Here is a 22,465-nt window from a genome sequence, read left to right as displayed (position 1 = left end):
TTTAAATTTCTCCAAGAAAAGTTCTTCTTAATTTTTCCGTAGGGCCAAAATATCAAAGCAAACATTAAACTTCCATCAAAAACAAAATTTTGCAATTTTTTGAAAGCCTTGTCATTGAGTTTTTGTTAATTAAGACTTGATATTGAATATCAGTAAAGTCACGGATGCGTAACAATTGGCAGGTGCAGCCGCACAAGAAGATAATTAATGACTTAGTGGATTGATTCCGTTACAAAAAATGACAACTCCCTTTAATTTTCTCCACATCTGGGGTTCGAATTTTGGTCCTTGATCTTAAACTTTTTTCGAGTCTTGAAGTACGAGGACGAGGTGGGTAATTAGGCACGGTGTTTCATTAGCATAATAACTCTTTTACGGTCCGAAATCACATGAGCAGCAATCTGGTTGCATCTACCTTTACTGCTCTCTGTTACCTGGAGCTTTGAGTGGAGGATCCGAGAACTTCCCTTGGCGCAGATAATATTATACGGCTCTGAGTAGAAGTAAAAAGTTCTGCTTTATCAGAGAGGGGGAAGTCCGGGTGAAAAAGTTAACAAACTCAGTAGAATATTAACTGAGAACAGAACAGAACAAAACTCTTTTCAAAATAACGCTGACGGCAAAGGGGAGGTGTCGAATAAATTGAGGTCGCGTGGGGCGGACATTTTGTTGATTCCGAGACCACACTGATACTCTACTCCGGCTGATGCGCTAGTTTTTTTTTGCTGGATTTTATATTATTCCCGCTTTTTTATTCTGGATCATGCAAATCTTCTGAGTTGGATCAAGGAAATTTATAATATATTAAATTTGTTATTATTGTGGGCGGGCCACCCTTCTAGCAAATGTATGTGTTTATAAAGATTCCTTTTTAGTGACCATTTAAACCCATTACTTTTATTTTACGGTGAAAAGAGTTAATTAAAATTTTTCGATCTTTTATGCTTTGTAAATAGTTTTTAAACATCACTTTTATATTTTGAGTACCAAAATCATTTTTATATTGTATATTTAAAAGATTATTGGTGATATTTTATCAAAATTTGAAGAAATAAAGAAAATATTTTTTCACGAAAACTGTATTAATTTTCTTCAATTGTGATTTTTGGGCAAACTATCGGAACTAGCCCAAAAACAAATCAGAGCTTATTTATAGATAATTTCAAGCTCTACAAGATTTGTTTAAATCTTTTTTTTATATTTTTAATATTTTGAGAGATATTTTAATTTTAAAAAGGTTGTTTGCGACAAAAATTTTTTTTAACATTTTTTGTTATTTAAAAAAATTTTGAAATTAATTTTTATGGTTTAGATATAAAAATCATTTTAATATTTTATGTTTGGAAGATTTTAAATTTTATTTAATGAAAATTAAAAAAAATGAAGAAAATAAATTTTTTTGAAAATCGTATTATTTTTCTTCAATCGAGATTTTTAGGCAAACTATCGGAGGTTTGCTAGGTTAAAATCATCAAAAAGCTTTTTTGTAGACAATTTAAAGATCTAAAAGATTTGTTTGAAACTTTTTTTAAAATTTTCAATATTTTTATAGATATTGGAAATTTAAAAAAGTTTATTTTTATAATAAATTTTTTCGATAGTTTTCTTCAAATATTTCTCACCAAAAATTAAATTCTAAAATTGAGTATCAAGACCCAAGGACTGAGATAATAATCAATTTTCCTAAAAAATCCTGTTTAAAAAATTCCAGGGTCGTAAAAATTAATTTTTTTTAGAAAGAGTTCAAGTTGTAAAAACAAGCAAGATCCAAGGCTTCGACGCAACTTAAAAGTTTATTCAAGATAAATTATCATTACAGCCCATAAAAATAAAAAACCCTGGAAAAGCACACCCGGATGCAACACATGGTCCATAAAAGTAAAAGCAGCATCTTAATCTGATATATGTTTAGATAAATATCCTCACACATAGATAGAGATAGCCTCGGCAAACATATACATGATATCATTACACTACACTAAACGTTTTCCTCATTTCCAATTCCGGTATAAAAAATATTATTTACTGCAGTATTACCAATAAAAAATAAGAGCTAGGTTTTTTCTCTTAAAATATGTATATTTATGTTTTTCTAAACGACGTTATCTCTCCCAGCAACAGCCAACATCCCGGAGAATGACACATTACTTTCGGTGGAGATACTAATCTAGGGTGGGCGTAGACTTGACTTTTAAATCCTACAACAAGGGACTCTCAAACTCAGATTATTAGACACACATATATTAAGAGAGCCCACATGTCAATCACGGTGACTGTCCCAACGTAGGCTTCCACAGTCAAAATAGTCTCCTCGGACAAATATTAAAACCCGAACGAAATTACAGGCCCCTTTCCCCTTTTTAATGACCAATTTCGGGCTTGGAATATAATTAGAAAAACAAGTTTTACTAATCGTCGATAATTCATTCAATTAACTGTCATGGCGTTTAATGGGGACCAGCCACTCAACAATTGTCGATTTACATATGTGGAAAAAAATTACCTGAATAACATAAATGGTGATTTTTAATTTTAACTTTTAATTTAAATATTTCCCAGTAAAAAATTTAAATTATAGATGATATAATTCAATTCTCTCCAACCAGATCCACGGGTATCATTTTCATTTCATTCACCTGTCTATTGTCGCGTAATAATCGAATTAAACGTCCTTGGAATTACAAGGAGTACAATTGTAAAAGACTACATAACAATCTTTAACCAGATGTTGATACGAACCCATTAGGGTGGTTAAAAATTATAATAGACAGGTATAAGATAAAATATGTAAGCATTGACTGTCAATCAGGGAAAGTGATTCGTAAATAGCATAGGAAATCCTTTTTTATCGACAACAATTCACCATTTATTATTATGCATGAGGATTATAAAACCAATTTCCGCTGGGTGTTTTTATCGAGACACCTTCAGGGTCAAGTGTTTTCAACGAGAGCGGATGCAGTCTTTGATGGATGCAAATAAAGGACTGCTTTTCATGTAAAAGATTACTTTGTTGGGGTGGGTGATATATTGTATGACAAAATTGGGGCAAGAGGGTTGTACGAGGTAGTGTCCTGATTTAGAGGACTCTGAGAATTTTCTGTGATAAAATGGGCGATTTAATTGTGGAACGGTGGAGGGGGTTTAAAGAGGTTGGTGCAACGAGCAGAGAGTGTGTGCTGACACACGAGCCGCAGAAGCCGCATCTACCGAGTTTATACATCAATAAATGTAATCTATATAATTAAGAGAGTAAAAAAAATTTTCTCTGGGGTATTTGAGGGGTAAAATGGGTTTTTTAGGTGAATTTAGTAAAATTGAAAAGGGCTTGGCCTGAATTTGCCTTTTAAAGGTTTCACATTCTTTTCTAAGATAGTTCATTTATTGTGATAACTTTTCGGAGTTGTTATAAATAGATTTTAATTTCAAGCTAGATTTATTTTGTTTTGTACACGTCAATGTCGTTATATATGTCAAATATTAATCCATATAATTAAGAGAATAAGTCTAATTTAGCAACGGGGATATATTTATTATAAAATAGGTTTCTATAGTTAAATTTGGTAGCGTCAGAAAGTTAATAACCTGAATTAATGTATTTTCATGGTTTTATATTTTATTCGGCGATAGTCAATTTATCATCTAAATAATTAAGAGAATACGCTAAATTTTCCGACGGGAATATTTATATTTAAAAAGGAATTTTTATAGTTTTATTTGGTACCATCAGAAAGGTCTTGAGGTGAATTTGTGCCTTTTAATGATTTAATATATTTTTTGGTTAGTCAATTTTTTATTTAAAGTTTTTAATAGTTCGTACTATAAGTTTGCTCCGTTACATTTGTCCTTAAATAATTAGCAATTGATCCCATGGCAATATTATTTTCAAAATTTATATAGTGACTGCAGAATATTAGTTACAATTATATAAATTAATTTTTCTTCAATTTATAATTGTATTTTAATTATAAATTCTTTAAAAAATTAATTTATTAAATTTTTGTAATTCTTAATTTTTATTAAAATTTTTTACAATTAATTTTTAAATAAATTTATTATTTTCTGTTTTATATTAAAAATCTAGAACAAGAATTCCTATTAAAATATCAAAACATTTATTAAATTATTAAATCATTAAAAATTATATTGCACCTGATCAAAAAAAGATCATCATAGCGCATACATAACTTTTTAATAGAGTTAGAAGAACGAGCAGGTGTAAATCGGTCTGTGGTTTCGATCGAAAAATATTGGTATAGATCGTGATAAGGAATTTTTTATTGCCCCCATAATATTCGCACCTTTCTCGTTGTTTTGGTTGGTTGGTTGGTTTATTAAAGCTGCGCTGGGAACATATACATAAAAATATATAAATATGTGTGTGGTGATGGTGGCAATAGGCCAATCTAACAAAAGGTATAATCATGCTCGCGTGAAACCGCTGACTATGTGCTATGAAATAGACTAGACGAAACAGAACCACCGTCTGAAAAATTTAAATTGCCGTAGATTGCTTTTTCACCCAGAGTCGACGCATACCAGCTTCCAGTCTATTGTTTAATTTTTTTTTGACCATCTCTCGGCTCTGTTATTATTTATTATGATTCAAGTTTGTGGAGTAAAATAATAAGCAAAGTCCAAGTGATAGTTTGGCTCGAAAAAAACATTTACGGAGGAATTTTTAGACTAATTCAACGATTTTGCACTTTTTGTAAATTGGTCGGAATCTTTTGGTGCATTTTTGTGGTTTAAACGCTTACAGTCGTCAGGTAAGCAGGCAAGCTGTAAAATTTAGTGAAAATAAATTAATATACTAAAAAAAATTCTAAATTGGAGTAATATTTTTTATCAAAATTGAATGCAAAAATTTCTGGCGCCCAACTGCGCAATAATCTTGCTGAAAAGTTGATGCAGCAAAAAAATCGTTGATTTAAAATAATAATAATAATAAAAACAATAAGTAAAATAATTCATCTTGGAACAATATAATGATAAATAATGATTTTATATTAACAATCAGTATTGAATAGGCCGGGCAATAAATAAGTATATATTTGTTAGCGAGCAACGCCTTGTTTATGACGTTTCACCGTGTATTATAACTTATAATAAATATAATAAAAGTTATAAAATAATATAATATAAAGCGAATCGTCAGAGGCTATTTAAATATTTATTCAAAGGCATTGTTACCTCAAGCACACTTACAATTTATAATAAATAAATAATACCGGTCAGCTAAAAAAATAAACATACGTTACAATAGCTCACATAAAATAACACAATATACAGCATATATAACACGCAAAGTATTTAAATTCGCCTCTGTAGATGTAATAATAAAGCTGAAATAGTAACAGATTAATAATTCACTCGAGAAACAAGTAGCTGAAAAAATAAATAAGGTAGTATATAGTATATACTACATATACTACATACTATATAGTAGATGCAAGAGACGCGCGTCAGCCACGAGGAGGCACGAGCCGACACGTGGGAGCCGTAGATATATATACTCTTTCTCTTTCTCGCTCTCTTGTGTCTCATGTGTGACGTCTTATCATATGAGTTATATTGCTATACTTTATTTCTATTCTTCTTCGTTTCTTCTTTGCGAGTTCCTCTCTCTGTCTATCCTCTGACTCACATATGTGAGTGTGTGGACATGCGGATCAGGATACAGTTCTACTGATATAACTTTGCTCAAATATAAGAGACTGATCTTTGTGCTAGACGGAGATTCCAATAAACATATATAATGTGCAATAAAGTAAGAAACTTACATGCAGTATCGAATGCAAAATAGACTGGCTGGCCTAAATAAACGCACGCGATATTATTTTACATTAGGCATTTCGAACGCCTACGCAAAGCCAGCAAGATGCATGTATAAGTAACAAAAAAAAAAAAAAAAAAAAAAAAAAATTGAAATTTTGATAAATTGCACTGTAATTTTTTAAATATTGACGTTTTTTAAGAAATAAGCTTATCCTGGAATTACACTCATCAAGAGCTTTCATTTGAGTACCCACATGCATTTTTGATATATTTTTCATATATACATATATATAAATATATGAAAAATTGATGTGGGTACTCAAATGAAAGGTCTCGACGAGTGTAACTCCAAGATGAGCTTATATCGTTAGAAATATCAATATTTCACAAGATACAAGGTTATTTCTTAATTACCTATCAGTTGATGAATTCCCGACTGAAAGGTTCGACTAGATCGAACCTGCATCAAAAATCCAATGTGACCCAAAGTCCAACGACACAGTGCAGTGATTCATCGAAATACCGGTTCTTCAAGACCGAGTTCTATCAAAAATATCCGGCCCTTTTAACTGGCATCATCTCACTCAGTACAGAGCCCGGGCCTCAGTCTGAAAGTTGGTCCCAGTATTAGGATTCCTGTGTCTTCTTGGATTACAGACAGAGTGACTCTATCAAGACTGCAATCACTAGAGAGCTCTCAGACGTACATTTTAGTTTCCAGCTGCTATCTCCATAACGACCAGAAACACTCTTCACATATCCCCTATATATCCCACGCACGCTCCCACGTCCTCGATCGGCAACACCCGCACACCCGCACACCCAACACCCGCAACCCATTCTCGTTCCCATTCGGCTGGTATGGTATGAATCTTCCGGCGAATATTTGTATCAGACCTTCTCTTCACTTTAGTCATTTTATTCCAATTCCAATTTCGATTCTGATGGCTTCGTTATTTATCATCTAGGTAATTAGTTTTATTAATAATGCGGGCGCCCAGATCGGGTCATTTGCTCTATAATAATAATCGTAAAAATAATAATAATACATTTTTATGGTGGTTGCGATTAATTTTACCAAAAATTATTCATATTTAAAAAAAAAAAAAAAAAAAAAAAAGATGCGAATCTTTCTGCAGATTTCGTTGATTGGTTAAACCAATTAAGACATCAACTTCCTTAAATGTTAACTGCCGCTCGTAGATACTTTCCAAGTATGATACGTCACATATGTATTACCCGCACTTATAAGCATGCATGTGTGCATAAATACAAACGTGAGACGTATTTCTGTCACCCGTGAGAGAGCGCGGATTTTAAAAACGCGTCTTGTTTTATAAACTCAGTGCGTCTTTTATGTATTCTTTGTTTTTGCCGTTCAGCATCAGTTTCTTTCGCGTGTTATTCTTCTTTGTTGCTCTTTTGCCGAGTCTCTTTCCTTCTCTCTCTCTCACGCTCCCTCTCATTCGCCGGGTTTTATGTGGCGTCACCACCAAATTTGGAGTACACAAACGCAGCTGCCGCGCTCAGATTTGCCGACAGATAATTGCGTAGCTTTTCCACAAATGGCAATGACAGATGAACGACCAGCCACCACTGACCCATGCTAAGGATTTACATTGTTTTATGCCCCTTCAAACCCGAATAATAAGTCCCTTGTTTTTCGTTTTTTTCTTTACGGTAATCGTTCGGGGTCTCAAGAAAAGTTTTTCTACCAATAAAAAAAAAAAAAAAAAAAAAAAGAATAAAATTAAGTTTTATTTTTTCACTAAAAAAAAATTTTTTTAATTTTAAGTTTTTTAAAAATTCTTTTGTAAATAATAATAAATTAATTTTTGTTACTATTCAATGCCATATGTGACCGGATAAGTCCATATATATGGCAATATATGACCATCAATTCTATATATGGCCAGGAATGGCCAACTAATTTACTTATGACCAGGTCATACCTTGTATCATGCCATATATGACCAGATTATACCATTTGTATGGCAAAAAATAACCAAATCATGCCATATATTACTACATCATGCCTTATATGGCCAAATTATGCCATATATGGCCAAGAATAATTATATCATGATACGTATAGCCATGCCATGTCATATTTAATCAGAAAATGCCATATATATGGCCAAAATAACCAGCTCATGCCATATATTTAGAAAAAAAATGGCCAGATAATGCTATGTTTGGCCATGTAATGCCATATATGACCAGATCATGCCATATAAAAAAATATATAGCCATTATATATTGCCATATAAAAAAATTTTTTTCACAGAATTTCCTCTTGATGACTCGTATCAACAAAAATTTTCAACCAAAAGAGAACACGTGGTCGTTGTTATGTTACCTTCACCCAAGTACCTATAAGGACAGCTCGGAGAGTAATTTTTGTTGGTTTTTCTTACCAAACATGTTCTGGCCACTAAGCCCACGACAGAACCACCCGATTCCAATTCCGATTCGAAATGCCTTAAATTTAGATTGCATTGGTCGATTGCCGATCACGATTCAGGATCTGTGGCTTAATATGGCCGCAAAAAGTCCCGGAATGTGACGATGAGCCCGATTTCGTTCGATTAAAGCTAGGAGTCTCTCTATACGGCAAGGTGGGACAGCTCGTCAAAGTCCGTCAGTAGTCTGATTGTTAGTTCGAATACAAAAGGAAGAACTGATATGTGAAAGAAGGGAATGCCTGATATAACTTAAGAAACAGAATAAATATTAAAGACAGTAAGAGTAAGTGAAGTGTAAGCAGCTGGTTGTGTTTTTGGAAATGACTAACCAACCCGCATCCAGACGAGCTAAGTTAATTTAATTGCTTTTCACTAAACACGTCTAAGCTAAAATAAACAAATTAAAGCAAAATAACTGGCGTCCCAACGGGATTTAGGTCACACTCAACAAAAACACCGCTAAGTCATCAGTCTCGAGTCTATGAATCATTAGAGATGTAAACAGGTGTTTTGCACATTCTGTCTCGTAACTTTGCCGGGATAATTACCCGGTTACGCAACCAAGCGCTCCAAACATTTGGCAGAAGTTTTGCCGTCTTTCTCAATCAACATTAGCTGATTTTTAACGAGCTGAGATGTAAGACGTTGTGTGCTTAGTTGAAACCCACAAGAGCACACACTTGTACCCACACGCGTGCCAAGACACATATCACCAAATACGTTAACAACCGAGCACTCAAGAGGGCGAACCCACACACTAAATACGACTCACTTATTATTATTTAGACGGGTGTCTTTGCTGTCCTCCACAGCGACTCTGGTGGGATGATTAAGTGACATGTTAGTTCATGCTCAATTCGTGTAATTTAATAAACTACTTTTGCACAGAGAATCGCTTTTATCATTGTTATTATGCTTCGACTTATTTAGTATGGATCTGAGGTAGGTGAGCTGCAATCATTAAATAGTTCCAGTCGTGGGTTATTTAAGTGGATATTGTGTGCTCTGTAAATTGATGCATAGGTGTAAATTGTTCGAGGATTCGACATCGCCATTTTTGGAAAATTGCTTTTTAATTGGTGGGCTTTACGAGGAGGATGGAAATTTTTATTTATCTCCTGTAAATAAGAATTTTATGTAAAAAAATTTACATAAGTAAATTTTCTATAAGAAAAATGTAAATTTACCATTACAATAATTTTTCCATGAGAAAATGTAAATTTTTTAGAGGAAAATTGTAAAGTTTACATAGATTATGTAAATTTAATATGAAAAAGTATAAATTTTAAATGAAAATATATAAATTTTTCATGAAAAAAAATTTTTCAATGAGAAAATGTAAATTTTACACGGGAAAGTGTAAATTTTCTATGGAAAAAATGTAAATTTGAAATGGAAAAATGTAAATTTTACATAGAAAAATGTAAATTTTACATAGAAAATAATGTAAATTAAAAATACTAAGAATGTAAATTTATTTCACAGAACATTTCTCTGTAAATTTTCACCGTGAAAATCGTATTGTAAAAATTCACTGTAAATTTATTAAGTTTACAGTTTTTCTTCTGTTAAAGTATAATTATTATATTTAAATTTCTATATTAAAAAATTATTAAGTTAAAAACGATAACTTTTTTTTTGAAAAAATGTAAATTTATTGTGCTGAATTTATATAAATTTTCCAGGAAAAACATCTTAAATTTCCGTGAAAAAAATTGAAAATTTACATAGAAATTGTAAGCTTATCATTGAAAATGTTTTAAATTTTGTATCAAATTTTCCAATATCTTTTCACACGTATCAAGAAAAACCTCTTTAAATGAATTATTTTTTAATTATTATCATTTCCAGATTTTGAGTATCTCAAATTTCCTTCCATCGCTAATTAGTACCCAGCAACTTTCGAAAACTCCCCAAACTTATTAAACCAAAACCAAAACCCCATCATTAATCCGTCAAATAACCGGCGAATTTATAAAAGTCCTGATCTTCCAAGAAGCACATCCCAAAATGATAATGATTGACACTAAATATTATTAAGCATCTCCGATCATATCACGGATCGTATATTGTACATGTATATCGTAAATCGTATATATACATCGAACCCCCAGCCACGAAACATCAAACGGCTTAACGCCGAGACATCATTGTCAAGTTATTATATTATTTATCACTATCACCAACATCCGCATATTAATGTAATTGATCCTTGTCAAGTGGAAGATGATTACAAGGAGCTCGCCGTGGTAATCGCGATCTTCGATGCATTCGTGTATTTCATGGTGGCAAAGAGGAGTTAAGTCGTAAGCAACAGGACGACATACCATCTTCCTTCTCGTTTCGGCATTATCAAACACTCATCCCGAAATTAAACTCCTTCATCGACGAAAATAATTACCGATCGGTGTCGCAACAGCGTGCGGACAATCTAAGATGATTACAGACGGCCCAAAGGACTAAATCACCGAGCGATGTCACCTCTTGCTCCTGCAATTTGCCAGGCATCATAATCATGACAAGATGCCCAAATTTATTCCCGATTTTTCATCCCGGGCTTCTTGTGCTTCTGATGCTGCTTGATTAATGTCGGCTTGAGAATTTACGGACCAGTCCGTAAAAAAAATTTCTAGACTCGCAAAATTTTCTTAAAATTTGTCGAACTAATAAAAATTACCAGCATTGTAATTAAAAATATATAACAACAGTATTTTAAAAATTTTTTAAGTTAAATTTGCGGACCAGTCCGTAAAATAAAAATTGACATTTAAGGAATTTTTAAGCTCAACAATGCTTCAGTAAAAATAAAAAAAATTGTAATTAAATAAAAACTAAGGGATATTCTATGATTACTTCGATTTTTGAAAAGAATATCATTCCGGGGCAATTCAGACCCGCAATAATGGAGCAAAAATGAGTCAAAGGCTTAGCGTAGCCATTAGCGTATGTAAATATATCGAGATTGGGCTCTCGAGACCTAAACTGGGCAGCCTTGGCGATGAGATGAAAATCAATTACTTAAAACCTCGGACGGAGCTCCTCTTCATTCAGCGTTCTCATGCATAACAATGAGCTATTTAGACCCGGTCTTCGTCGATCATACGACGGTGATTAGGACTTAATTATCCTTTTCTCATTTTGTAGTGAGTTATCCTCTATAAATATATTTCGGGCAATTATCTCGGCTTCGGCAAGCTTTGTTTAATATTTTGCGGTGGAGTTACATATAACAGAGAGATTTTATTTATTGTAAGAAGACCGGCGAGACACCTGGGTGCAATGTGGATTGGATCTCTGCCAAGACACATATTTAACCGGCGATACTGTCGCAAATGCTGCCAACAATGTAAGTAGAAGCAATACGGGGTCACGAAATTATGCATTCTATCCAAGGTTTACAACCTATCAGCCTATTTTTGCTTCTAAAAGGAACTCAATTTTTAGGATTATTTTTTTTTTTGGCCTTTGCTTCATTTTTTCCATAAAAAATCCCATTAAATTTATTATTAATAATTAAGTTTTAATTTTTTAAAGCATTTTAGAATTTACAAAATCTTAATAAATAATTTTATAAATATTAATTAATTTTAATTAATTTATTAAAGCTTAGAAATATATATAAAGCTATTGCATAATTTTCTTTCCTTCTTTGATGTTTAAAAATTTTTTTAATCTCTGTAAAAATTATTTCTAAGAAATATGCTAGCCATAATTACAAAATTCATCTTTTAGTATTATTTAAAATTACTTATCTCGACCCCTTGTGATGAATTCGCTCGTCCCAAGCGATATCAATTTAAAAAATACCAAGTGTGGAAATCAAATGGAAAATTACAATCTCTTACTTGTTTAATCGTCAACAATTCGTTATTTATTATTTTATTATTAATGTTTATTTATTGAATTGATAACAACTAAGATTTGTGACATTAAATAATAGAAATAATAATAAATAAAAAAAAAATACAGCCTTTTATTTTTAAATATAAATCGGCAAGCTATAAAAAAAATAATTTTTTTAAATCTTTATTTTTTCATTTTTTTTTTTTTTTTATAAAACAAAGAAATTATTTTACATAAATTTTCACAAATATTTAAAATAATAATAATACTCAGAATTAATCAAGCTTAATTAAAAAAAAAAAAAATTTATATGTGACAAATTTGAAATTAACTTTGATCAAAAATTTTTTTTTCAAATTTGTGATAATTTTTTTATTTAATTAAAAAAATATTTTTATCATTTCTACACGAAAAAAAAAAAATTTCTTGAACCAAAAAAATTCTAAAGAAGTTATTTTGGAGCAAAAATAAATTTTCTTGGCTTAATTTAAATAAATTAATAAATGATTTATTTTAAATAAATCTACGAATTAAAATAAAACAAACAGTTTTCTCAGTGGTTGAACAATATCAATATTTGTGAATTTCAAAACGGGTCGCATAAGGATAACCGTAGAATAACCTCTCAACTCTTAGGCGATGAATTTAAATATCTGGGGTCTGAGGTCAAACGAGACCGTGAGAGGCGTTGCATAATCCATAGCCTCTCAGTAAAAATAATAATAATAATAATAATAATAATAATAATAATAATAATAATAATAATAATAATAATAATAATAATAATAACAATAAGATATTCTAACAACAGAAGCTAGTGGGTAAGAGTTAAGAGTATGAGCCTGGTTGATGGCTGACACGTGTCGTGATTCGAAAATGGGCTCCGACTTATAAAATAAGACCATCAGATAAGACGTCACTGCGGCTGAATAATAATAACTAATACGCGTTGTTTCATAATAAACGGCTACGGTCGTCATTGGTTGTCGGTCGATCTGAGTCTCGAGTGTAATGGAATTTAATTAGCTAAACTCTTTGTTCAGAATCCACACTCGGAATATTTATTTATTCAAATTTGGATTCTTGGTCGCCCGTCAATGTCGTAAGCTGAATTAAAAAGCTTATGAATGAATGGGTTATCTAGCGGGTTATGACGTCGCCGAACGGTTTAAACATAAATTGCGGTATCAGTTGCAAACTTGTTATCAATAGTTGCTTGTCGCTAAACGAGTTTTTCAACTTTTTCAAGTTTGCCAACTACCAACTTTGCTTTTACTACTGGGATCTTATGCTTTTATCGTTTTGTTTTAATGTCAGTATGCATTAGGGGAGATAAACACTCCAAGGCCAAGCCCTGTTTATCAATATAACTGTTTTAAAATATTAAACTCTGAAAATGTTTAATACATTTCAAATTTTGGATTTACTATTTTTTCTAATTTTATTTTTATGGACGTTAGAACAATAAAAATGTTTTTTCGTTTTTTTTTTTAGAGTAATTTTAAGAGTTTTTCCAATTTTTTGAATCTACAAAGTGTCAAAATTATAAAATTGAAGACTTATTGATTTTTTTAAACTAAATATCAATTAAATTCACCAAAAAAATTGAAAAAATGATCGAATAACCTTTCAAAGCTCAAAAAACAATTTTAGAGACATTTTTCCAAAATGTAACCTCAAAAATCATTAAACTAGTTTTAAAAATTTTTTTGAACTTTCGAAAGTTTAAAAATAAACTTTAGAGGCATTTTCCTGAAATGTGACCTCAAATAATCATCAAATTAGAGGCTAAAAATTTTTTTTGAAGGATTCAAAATTCAAAAATAGATTTTAGAAGCATTTTTCCGAAACGTGACTTAAAAAAATCATTAAATTAGAGTCTAAAAAATTTTTTCGGACTCTCTAAAGTTCAAAAATATATTTTAGAGGCATTTTCCGCAAACGTGACCTCAAAAAATCTTCAAATTAGAGTCTAAAAAATTTTTTTGAAGGATTCAAAATTCAAAAATAGGTTTTAGAGGCATTTTCCGCAAACGTGACTTAAGAAAATCATCAAATTAGAATCTAAAAAATTTTTTTGAACTCTCCAAAGTTCAAAAATATATTTTCGAGGCATTTTTCGTAAATTTGACCTAAAAAAATCATCAAATTAGAGTCTAAAAAATATTTTTGACTCTTTTAAAGTTAAAAAATATATTTTAGAGGCATTTTTCCTCTGAAAAATTCTAAAAAAACCCACAACTAGTCTCTGTTATCCACAAATTCAATTAAAAAGCGTTATCTTTCTGAAAAACCTCCATAATTTATCAGGTATCAGATACCGAAGAGTTCATCGCTCCTTGTATCAATCTTGGGACATAATTACCAAGTGTTTCTAATAAAACATTTGGCTTGTTGGGCTGGTCTAATCATCAGCAAATACGCTTATCATTTATCGCCGGTATCTTAATAACAAGTATGATAATGCAAATCCCGCGTCTGCTAACAGATAAAGCCAGCTAAGTACAGCACAGATAGACTAATAATACAATAAAAGACAAAGACAAAGGCGAAGAGGATTTGACGCAAGCGTACTTAATAATTGCGACATTCTGAGTTTAAGTCGTAAGCTCTCAAGATCTAGGATCTAGCTTTTTGTATGAGTAGTGGTGAGTGTATTCATGATACTTATGCTTGGGAAACCGGACGCACCGTGACCGGAGTCCGTGACATGAGTAGGCACGTGTTAAGCCATACGACAGGGACCTTACGGCGTGGCACTCCACTGCTGCGCTTAGAGTGAGAGAGACCCCCCACTATTATTGCAACCAAGTCGCGGCGCGTGTCAACCTTGCCTTGTCCTTGAAACCACGCGACCAAGACTATACGCTATGTATTCGATCATATATGTTTGTACTAATACAATGGATGCATTATTATGATTATTTGAAAGAAAAAAAAAAAAAAAAATTACAAATTACAAATTTGGAGAGCATGAGCTTGTAAAGCATCAAATTTCCGTTTGATTAAGTACCCACATGACTGAATTATCTTGAAAATAAAAAACCGCGAAATTCAAAAAAATTAAAAATTAAAATATTTAAAAACTTTTTTTTGATATTTTATTGTTATAATATCAATTATAAGATTTTATTATATTTTCAATATTTCACCCAGAATTTTAAATTAAAACCTTGAAAGCTTTAACAAGAATAAACTTTTAATTTATTAGTAATAACTTTTAAAAATATAATAATAATAATAAATGACATTGACTTGAGTTACATGCAAATGTAATGACTCAGACTCGATATCAACAAATGAGTCGCCTAAGACATTCCTTTTTCGTCACATTCGCTTTTAAAATAAATGAAGTTAATTGATATTTAATTATAATATTTTTTTTGCATAAATATAATTTATTTCGGAGCCTAAGTTGACCGGACCGCTGGTAGGTGGCAGCAAGTGGCTGAGATGCCCGAAACTCCACAGGGGACTCAACTTGGTCCCCGTCAGAGCTCCGGGCCTCAGATTTCGGGGGGAACATACAACCGGTTTTTGTTACAGCCAGTTTCCGTGGGGGGGGGGGGGCGGCACGGCCCAAATTTTTGGCTCTTGAAGCAATCTTTCTGATTCAATATTAAATTTATTGGACGATTTAAATCGTGAAAAAGAATGGGCGTGTGTCGTATGACTTACATTGTCTTTGATGATGAGTGATGAATGATGACTTTAAGACTTTGGACCTTCCGATTATTAGATATGTTATCTAAGCTTGTAAATATGGAGTCGCTTGTTTTTTGGATTATTTTTAACTGTGATTTTTTTAGTTTGCTTTTGTCTATTCATTTTTTATTTAACTTTTTTTTAAGTAGATTTAAAAATTAAAAAAATTTTACCTGAATTTTAATTTTAGCTTTTTTTTTTAAAAAAAAAAAAAAAAAAAATATATTTTTGTCGGAAAAATACAATTTTTTATTTAAAAATTAAATTTTTAAGTCAAAAAATGACAAATTTAATAATAAATTGCAATTAAATAAAAATTAAATTTTTAAAAGATCAAAAATCGATCAATTTTGGTAAAAATTGACTTTAAAAAAATATTTCAAGCTAAAAAAGGATTTAATTTGATGAAATTTGGGATTTTTTTGGTAAAAAAAGTAAAATTTGAAGGAAAAATTGATAAAACTTGACAAAATTTTGATAAAAATTTCAAAAAAAGTATTTGAATCCAAAAATTAAAAGTTTGAAACTAAAAAACGTTCAAATTTGATCAAAATTTGTGAAAAAAAATAAATTTTAATCGAAGATGAAAATTGGAAAATTTGAGGAAATTTTGATAAATTTTTCATGAAAAAATAAAATTTATTCAAAAATTGGAAAATTAAAGCTAAAAATCGGTCAAATTTTGTCAAAATTATTAAAAAAAAAGATTTTTTGTCCAAAAATTGAATAATTAGTCAAATTAGTCAAAATTAATTAAAAAAAAAGGTAAATTTCAGTCTGAAGTAAAAAATTGTAAAATTTGACAAATTTTATAAAAATTTCCCAAAAAAAAATTTTTTAAATCATCAAAAAATGATATTTTTGTTACTTCAATGTATTTTGAAGTAAATAATTAAAAAAAATAAAAAGTATGATAAAGGTTTAAGTGTAAATAAAAAAAAAAAAAAGAACAAATTAATTTTTAATAGAGATCAATATTTATTTGATGCTCCTAGTGTAATAAGCGTGATTTTTCTATTTTGACTATAGACAGTAGTCAATAATTATTACTCAATAATATCAATATCAATATTAATAATAATAATCATAATTATAATCATATAATGTAGATTGTAATAATCATAAATTTTCGCACTCATAAATTATAAATACACTCTGTCTCTGGCTTAATATCACTTTCATCCATAAACTTAATCATTCATTTATAATAATAATAATTATTATTAAAATAAAATTTACACTTTAACCATAGTGAATAGACGTAACTGAAAAATGCTGATATACATATATATATATTTATAAATATACTTTTCTCGGCATAAGTTTTTAAATTACAACAAAACTGGAAGACCTGTGATTCTTGTTGCGTAAGGCACTTAAAATAATCAACTTATTATAATTTTAATAATAATAATAATTCATTGTAATTAATAATATTCATAGTTTTTATAATTTACATATTTATATACAAGCATAGTTACAAAAAAATTTATATTTACAAATCTAAGGCACTTATAAGGTACAGCCTCATTGGCGCACTATATTTATCGACGACTAAATATATAAGTAGCAGACAACTTTTTTTTTTTTAAGTATTTTTGATAAATTGATAATTTATTTGTTGAAAAAAAAATTTTTTTTTCCAAAAATTTGAATTAAGCCAAAAAAAAAAATTTTTTATACCAAAAAACAATTTTTAGAAAAAAAATAATTTTTTTTTGAAAGAAAAAAAACACTTTTTTTTTTCCCAAAAAATTTCAACTTAAGTCAAAAAAAAAATTTGAATCACGCCAAAAAAACAATTTTTAAAAAAATACAAAAAAAAATTTTTTTTTTTTTTTAATTTTTTTGCCCAAAAAATTTGAATTAAGTTAAAAAAAAAAAATTTTATACCAACAAAAAATTTTATTGTGTGCCAAAAAAACTAAATTTTTTTTTCTGTATAATCATAAATAATTTTAACGCAAAAAAAAATATTTTCCACTTATCAATAAAAACAATTTAAAAAAAAAAAAAAAAAAAAAAAAAAAAAAAATCAGCGTCTGCATTTATAAACTAAAAAACCGTGCCTCTACCAAAACACTATCTTACAAAATTATCACTTTCTTTAAAAACTAATTGTTCACTCTCGAAGCATCTACCAGGGCCTCCAGGGTTTCCCTTCAATTTCCGGCACAACGCTTTTCCGCATCACCAAAGCCAGAGGTTTCTGAAGCGGCGGACTGTAGACCCTCGGATCAAACTCGGGGTCGCTTGTATAGCCATTAGCAGGGGAGGTCGCGACATCCCGGTGGCTGGCGGAAGTAGTTTGCTCCCGGAAGGCGGCAGGTGGTGGAGCTTCGAAGGCGACGGGACTTGCGGCGGAGGTAGAGGTGGAGCTGGTGGACGAAGCCGAGGAAGAAGCTGACGCAGTGCTGGCAGTCCTCTGAGGAATGGGGATGAGCGTGGGCAGCGGCGAGGACGGAGCTGGAGACGAAACCGGAGACACTGGAGTAGGTTTTGCATTTGCGGGTAGAACCAGCGCGATGTCTCCGTTGGGCAGCCGCGTTGGCACCAGCTGGAGTCCGGTTCCGTTGGCGTTGGTGAAGAAGATCCCGTTCGACTGCTGGACCTGGATCCTCGGCGCTGAGACGTCCACCTGCGGTAGGATGTGCACCTGCAGCTGAGTCGTCGTCGGCGCTGGCTGCACCGGCTGCGTTTGTCCTGGAGTGTTGCTGCTGGAGTTTTCCACCGGGCCCAGGCACGACGCCAAGTGCGACATCAATCTGCGCCGCACTGACGCGTCCAGCCCTGGAAATCTGCCCACTTCTCCTGCACACTCGCTGAACCCTGCTCGGAACTTGTTCAGCACACTCGGGTCTGTTGCTGCTGCTAAGGCTACTTGTTGCCGCTGCAGAGACTCCAAGTGCTTCACTGTCATTTCCAGGATGTCCGCTTTTTCCAGTTTTGAATGTCTCGCTGGCTGTAAGCACAAAAATTTCCAGGTTTTTTAATTTTAAAAATGAAAGATTTTAATTTGGCGCTTTATTTAAAAAATTGAAAAAATTACAGTTTTAGATTGCAATTATTACAGATTTTATAAGAATTACATTAAAAATTGTAATTACATTGAAAGCTCTTAAAATTAACATTCAAAGTTTAAATTTAAAAAAATTTTTATAGTTTTTTTTATTATTATTATTTATAATGTAATTTTTACATTTTTCTTTTTTTGCATGCAGAAAAAACATGATTCTAATAATTCTTCCCACCCACTGATAATTCAGAATAAAAATTGGACGAAAGAAAATTTTCATTAGTTTTCAAAATTTAATCTAAAAAATATAATTCCAAAAATGTATTCATAAAGAATTTTTAACATTAAAAAATAATGTAGATCTTTGAATTCTATTTAAAAAAAAAATTCTTTTTCGATTTTAGTAATTTAGCAGTCACTTGAAAATTTTTCAATTTTTTTTCTTGCCATAATTTATTTGTTAAAAAATTGTTAAATTAATTTAACAAAAATTTTTAATTTTAAATTTAAAAAATTGAAATTTTTCTTCGATTTATCGCGAAAAATTTGAGTGCTTTACGATCGAAAAATTCTGTTTTCCTCTAATGCATTCAGCTAATTTTAAAATGTCCTACAATTTTTTCCTTCAGGATTTTTTCAAGACAAAAAAACATTTTTTTGCAATTTTTAAATAAAATTTTGTAATTTTTACACAAATTTTCTATTTTTTTTCTCCATTACTTTTTAATAAAAATTATTATCACAGTATGTCATCTATCTAATAGATTAGATTATACTTTTTTATACAAATAAAAAATATTGTATGATTTTTTCCAAAGTTTTAATAAAACTACCAAAATTTTAATTCTCAAAGTTGTACAAAATATTCTTTAAAATTCCCGCAAAATTTCTCTGAAATTTTTTTTAATTTCAAAGACAACACTCGTAAAAAACCAATAAAATTTTGCAAAACTCATTCCAAAAATAAAAAAAAAAAACTTAGACCCATTTAAAAAAAAAAAAAAATTTAAAGAAACTTACGTCTTTTTTCATCGCATCCAAAATCAAAGTCTTGAGATCATTCAAGCAATTATTGATCCTTGCTCTTCTCCTTTTCTCCATGATTGGCTTATTGCTCTGAAACATAAACGAAAAAACCAATAAATACTTGATAAAAAATTTTTCACTCCAAAAAACTGTAGCAAAATAAATTTTCACTAGCTATTTTTTTTTTTTTTTTTTGGAAAAAATAATTTTTATTGGTCACAAAAAAAAAGGTACATAATAAAAACGAGCTTTAAAATTATTAAATATAATTGAATAATTTATTTTATTGAAAATTTGTGCACACAAATAAATTTTTTGCGCCAAGAAAATTTTAAAGAAGACAAAAGTTATTTTGGAGCAAGAAATTTTTAATATTTTTTTTTTTTCAGTTTAAATTTCTGCATTTACAAAATAAATTAATAGCTTATTAAGGTGACAATTTGTGGGAGTTAACAATATTACTTTAATTACAATGTAAAAAAATTGGTTAAATTATTTAATAATAATTAAAGAAGAAAATCAACTAACCCGTCGATTTTCCCCAGTTCGCCTGGTGGTTGTCGTAATTTGCGCAGGTGGTTGCCCAGCTTCCTGGGGCACGTGTGCAGCCGGGGGAGTAGCGCCCACCGTAGCACCACCCGCTGGCATAGTGGCACCCACTCCGGTCACCATAATTCCAAAATAATAAAATAAAATAAAATAAAATAAAATAAAAAAATCTAATTAGTTTTTTCACAAAACTAAACACCACAACACAGCACGTAATCCAATAAAAATAGCGCAGTTCACTGTGTGGGAGTAAAACCACTGACTTTATCGATCCCAAGCCTAAAGATTCGACCACTCGGTCAGAGCGCCCAAGATCGACTGGATCCAAAGCTCTAGCGCCAAGAATCAAGCCAGAAGTATAAGTGGAGAATGCGAGAGCGTAGGAATTCAGACTGCTCTTGCCAACGGAGGGGGAATGAGCTTTGGAGGGGATGAATAGCGCGTGACGTCGATCTCCACCTCAGGTATAGTTCTGTGTGCTATTATACACGATACACAATACAATACACAATATACAATACTGAGAAGACCTTAAGCTTCCCCTACTCTAAAGATTCCGGGCTCAATCCTCCCTACCACTTCTGGTCCACCTCCTACGCTCTGAGCCCTTAATCCGCTTAGGATAAGTTCCACAGAGACACTTACTGGACATCTATCGCTTTAAATTGCATTGTCAAGCTATTTCCATCGGCTACTTAGGGACTGATCTAATGTCACCACTTTTCCGAGGAAAAACTGCTAGAATTTTTACTAATGTGAATATTATAAGTAGTCATAATTATTACTACTTACTACAATAATTATATATCGATTATTTTAAAGTACTACAGAAATATTTGTTATTGTTCACTATTTTTGTTTGGAAACTTTCAGCTTGTGAATTTAATTTCATACTGAAAAAAAATTTTTTGCTTATATATATACTCTGGTAGGATTTTTCTGACAGCGAGAAAGCGTAGCCACCTAGCGGCGAAACCAAAAATTAAGTTCTAAAAAAGTTTTTAAATAATTTTACTCTATTTAGAGTCAATTCCATTGAACTCTTTCAATTATATTTGAAAATTACATACAAGAAAAATTTTTTTTTATATTAAAATCTTTGTAGAACTTAAAAAAATTATTTACTGTATTTTTAAGGACTTTTAGCTTCTAAATTTAATTTTTCACTGAAAAAAATTGATTTTAATTAAAAAAAAAAATATTTTTTTACTTATATATACTCTGGTAGGATTTTTCTAGTAGCGAGAGAGCGTAGCCACCTAGCGGCGAAACCAAAAACTAAGTTCAAAAAAATCACCAATTAATTCCAGTAAATTCCACGGAACTTTCTTAATTATATACAAGAAATTTCTAAATAAATAAATTTTTGTGAATAGTATTAAATTTTGTAATTTTATAAATATATATCTCTTTACAAAGCTTTCAGCGTTTTTTTTTTTTTTGCAAAAAAAAAACCACGCATGCTTGCTTACTATTTAAGAATCTTATCCAAAGATCCCCGCCGCGTTCTTGCGTGATAACTATGAATTAAATACGTCTATAAGTCTGTATACAATAAAATAAATAATAATTTATCCCAGAAAATTAATATATTAATTAATGACGGATGATCTAGTAATGACGGAAAAAAAAGGAAGCTTTTAGATTTATATTTATAAATAAAGAGATGGTTTTATATTACATTAATAGTACGTAGAATGTAGAACGTAGGCAGGTAGATGACGCGTCGCGTTTGAAAGCGAAACATTGAAGATTATAGGAGAGAGGGGAGCAGACAGGTAGCAGCAAGTCTGAGAAAGACACGAGCGTCGCGCCTTACCGGGGATTTACTACTCACTTGCTCGAGGACAGAGGAGAGGGGGGAGGCATTCAGGCGCGTGACAGAGCTCGAGCTATTGGTCCGTCAGGTACTCCCACTATTAGGTCACATGAGTTAAGAGCGTGCCGCCGCGCGCGATGCACTCGTCGTAGATTGAGTAGGGGGTTCAAGAGATGTGTGGATGTATTAATGTATGTGGGAGACAACGCGCTACTTGGAATTTATTTTTATCTGGGTTTTTCATGAGAGGAAAATTTATTTTTT

General features: G+C 31.1%; 1 protein-coding gene across 1 annotated transcript; it reads right to left on the bottom strand.

Annotated features, from left to right (window-relative positions):
• Positions 1–16,745: 16,745 nt before the first annotated feature.
• On the bottom strand, positions 16,746–21,252 carry Hry (bHLH transcriptional repressor hairy). The gene is made up of 3 exons (XM_074257658.1): positions 20,362–21,252; positions 19,828–19,923; positions 16,746–18,753 (listed from the first exon to the last, which is right to left on the bottom strand). Exons 1-3 carry the CDS (start codon positions 20,503–20,505, stop codon positions 17,929–17,931), a joined length of 1,065 nt encoding a protein of 354 aa, XP_074113759.1. The 5' UTR covers positions 20,506–21,252; the 3' UTR covers positions 16,746–17,928.
• Between the last annotated feature and the right edge of the window lie 1,213 nt (positions 21,253–22,465).

The sequence above is a fragment of the Cotesia typhae genome, unplaced genomic scaffold (genome assembly GCF_013202065.1).
Source record: "Cotesia typhae breed Kobodo isofemale line unplaced genomic scaffold, CoteBio_Ctyphae scaffold_45, whole genome shotgun sequence".
NCBI lineage: Eukaryota > Metazoa > Arthropoda > Insecta > Hymenoptera > Braconidae > Cotesia > Cotesia typhae.
The sequence above is the reverse complement of the archived record's forward strand: the minus strand, read 5'-3'. Positions and strand labels throughout refer to the sequence as shown.

Bases quoted from the DNA above. Each gene is read 5' to 3' on its own strand.
- Hry (XM_074257658.1), bottom strand. From the start codon at position 20,505: ATGGTGACCGGAGTGGGTGCCACTATGCCAGCGGGTGGTGCTACGGTG. The intron at 19,924-20,361 runs GTTAGTTGATTT...TTTATGTTTCAG, and splicing joins GAACTGGGGAAAATCGACGG to AGCAATAAGCCAATCATGGA. The intron at 18,754-19,827 runs GTAAGTTTCTTT...TTGTGCTTACAG, and splicing joins TGGATGCGATGAAAAAAGAC to CCAGCGAGACATTCAAAACT.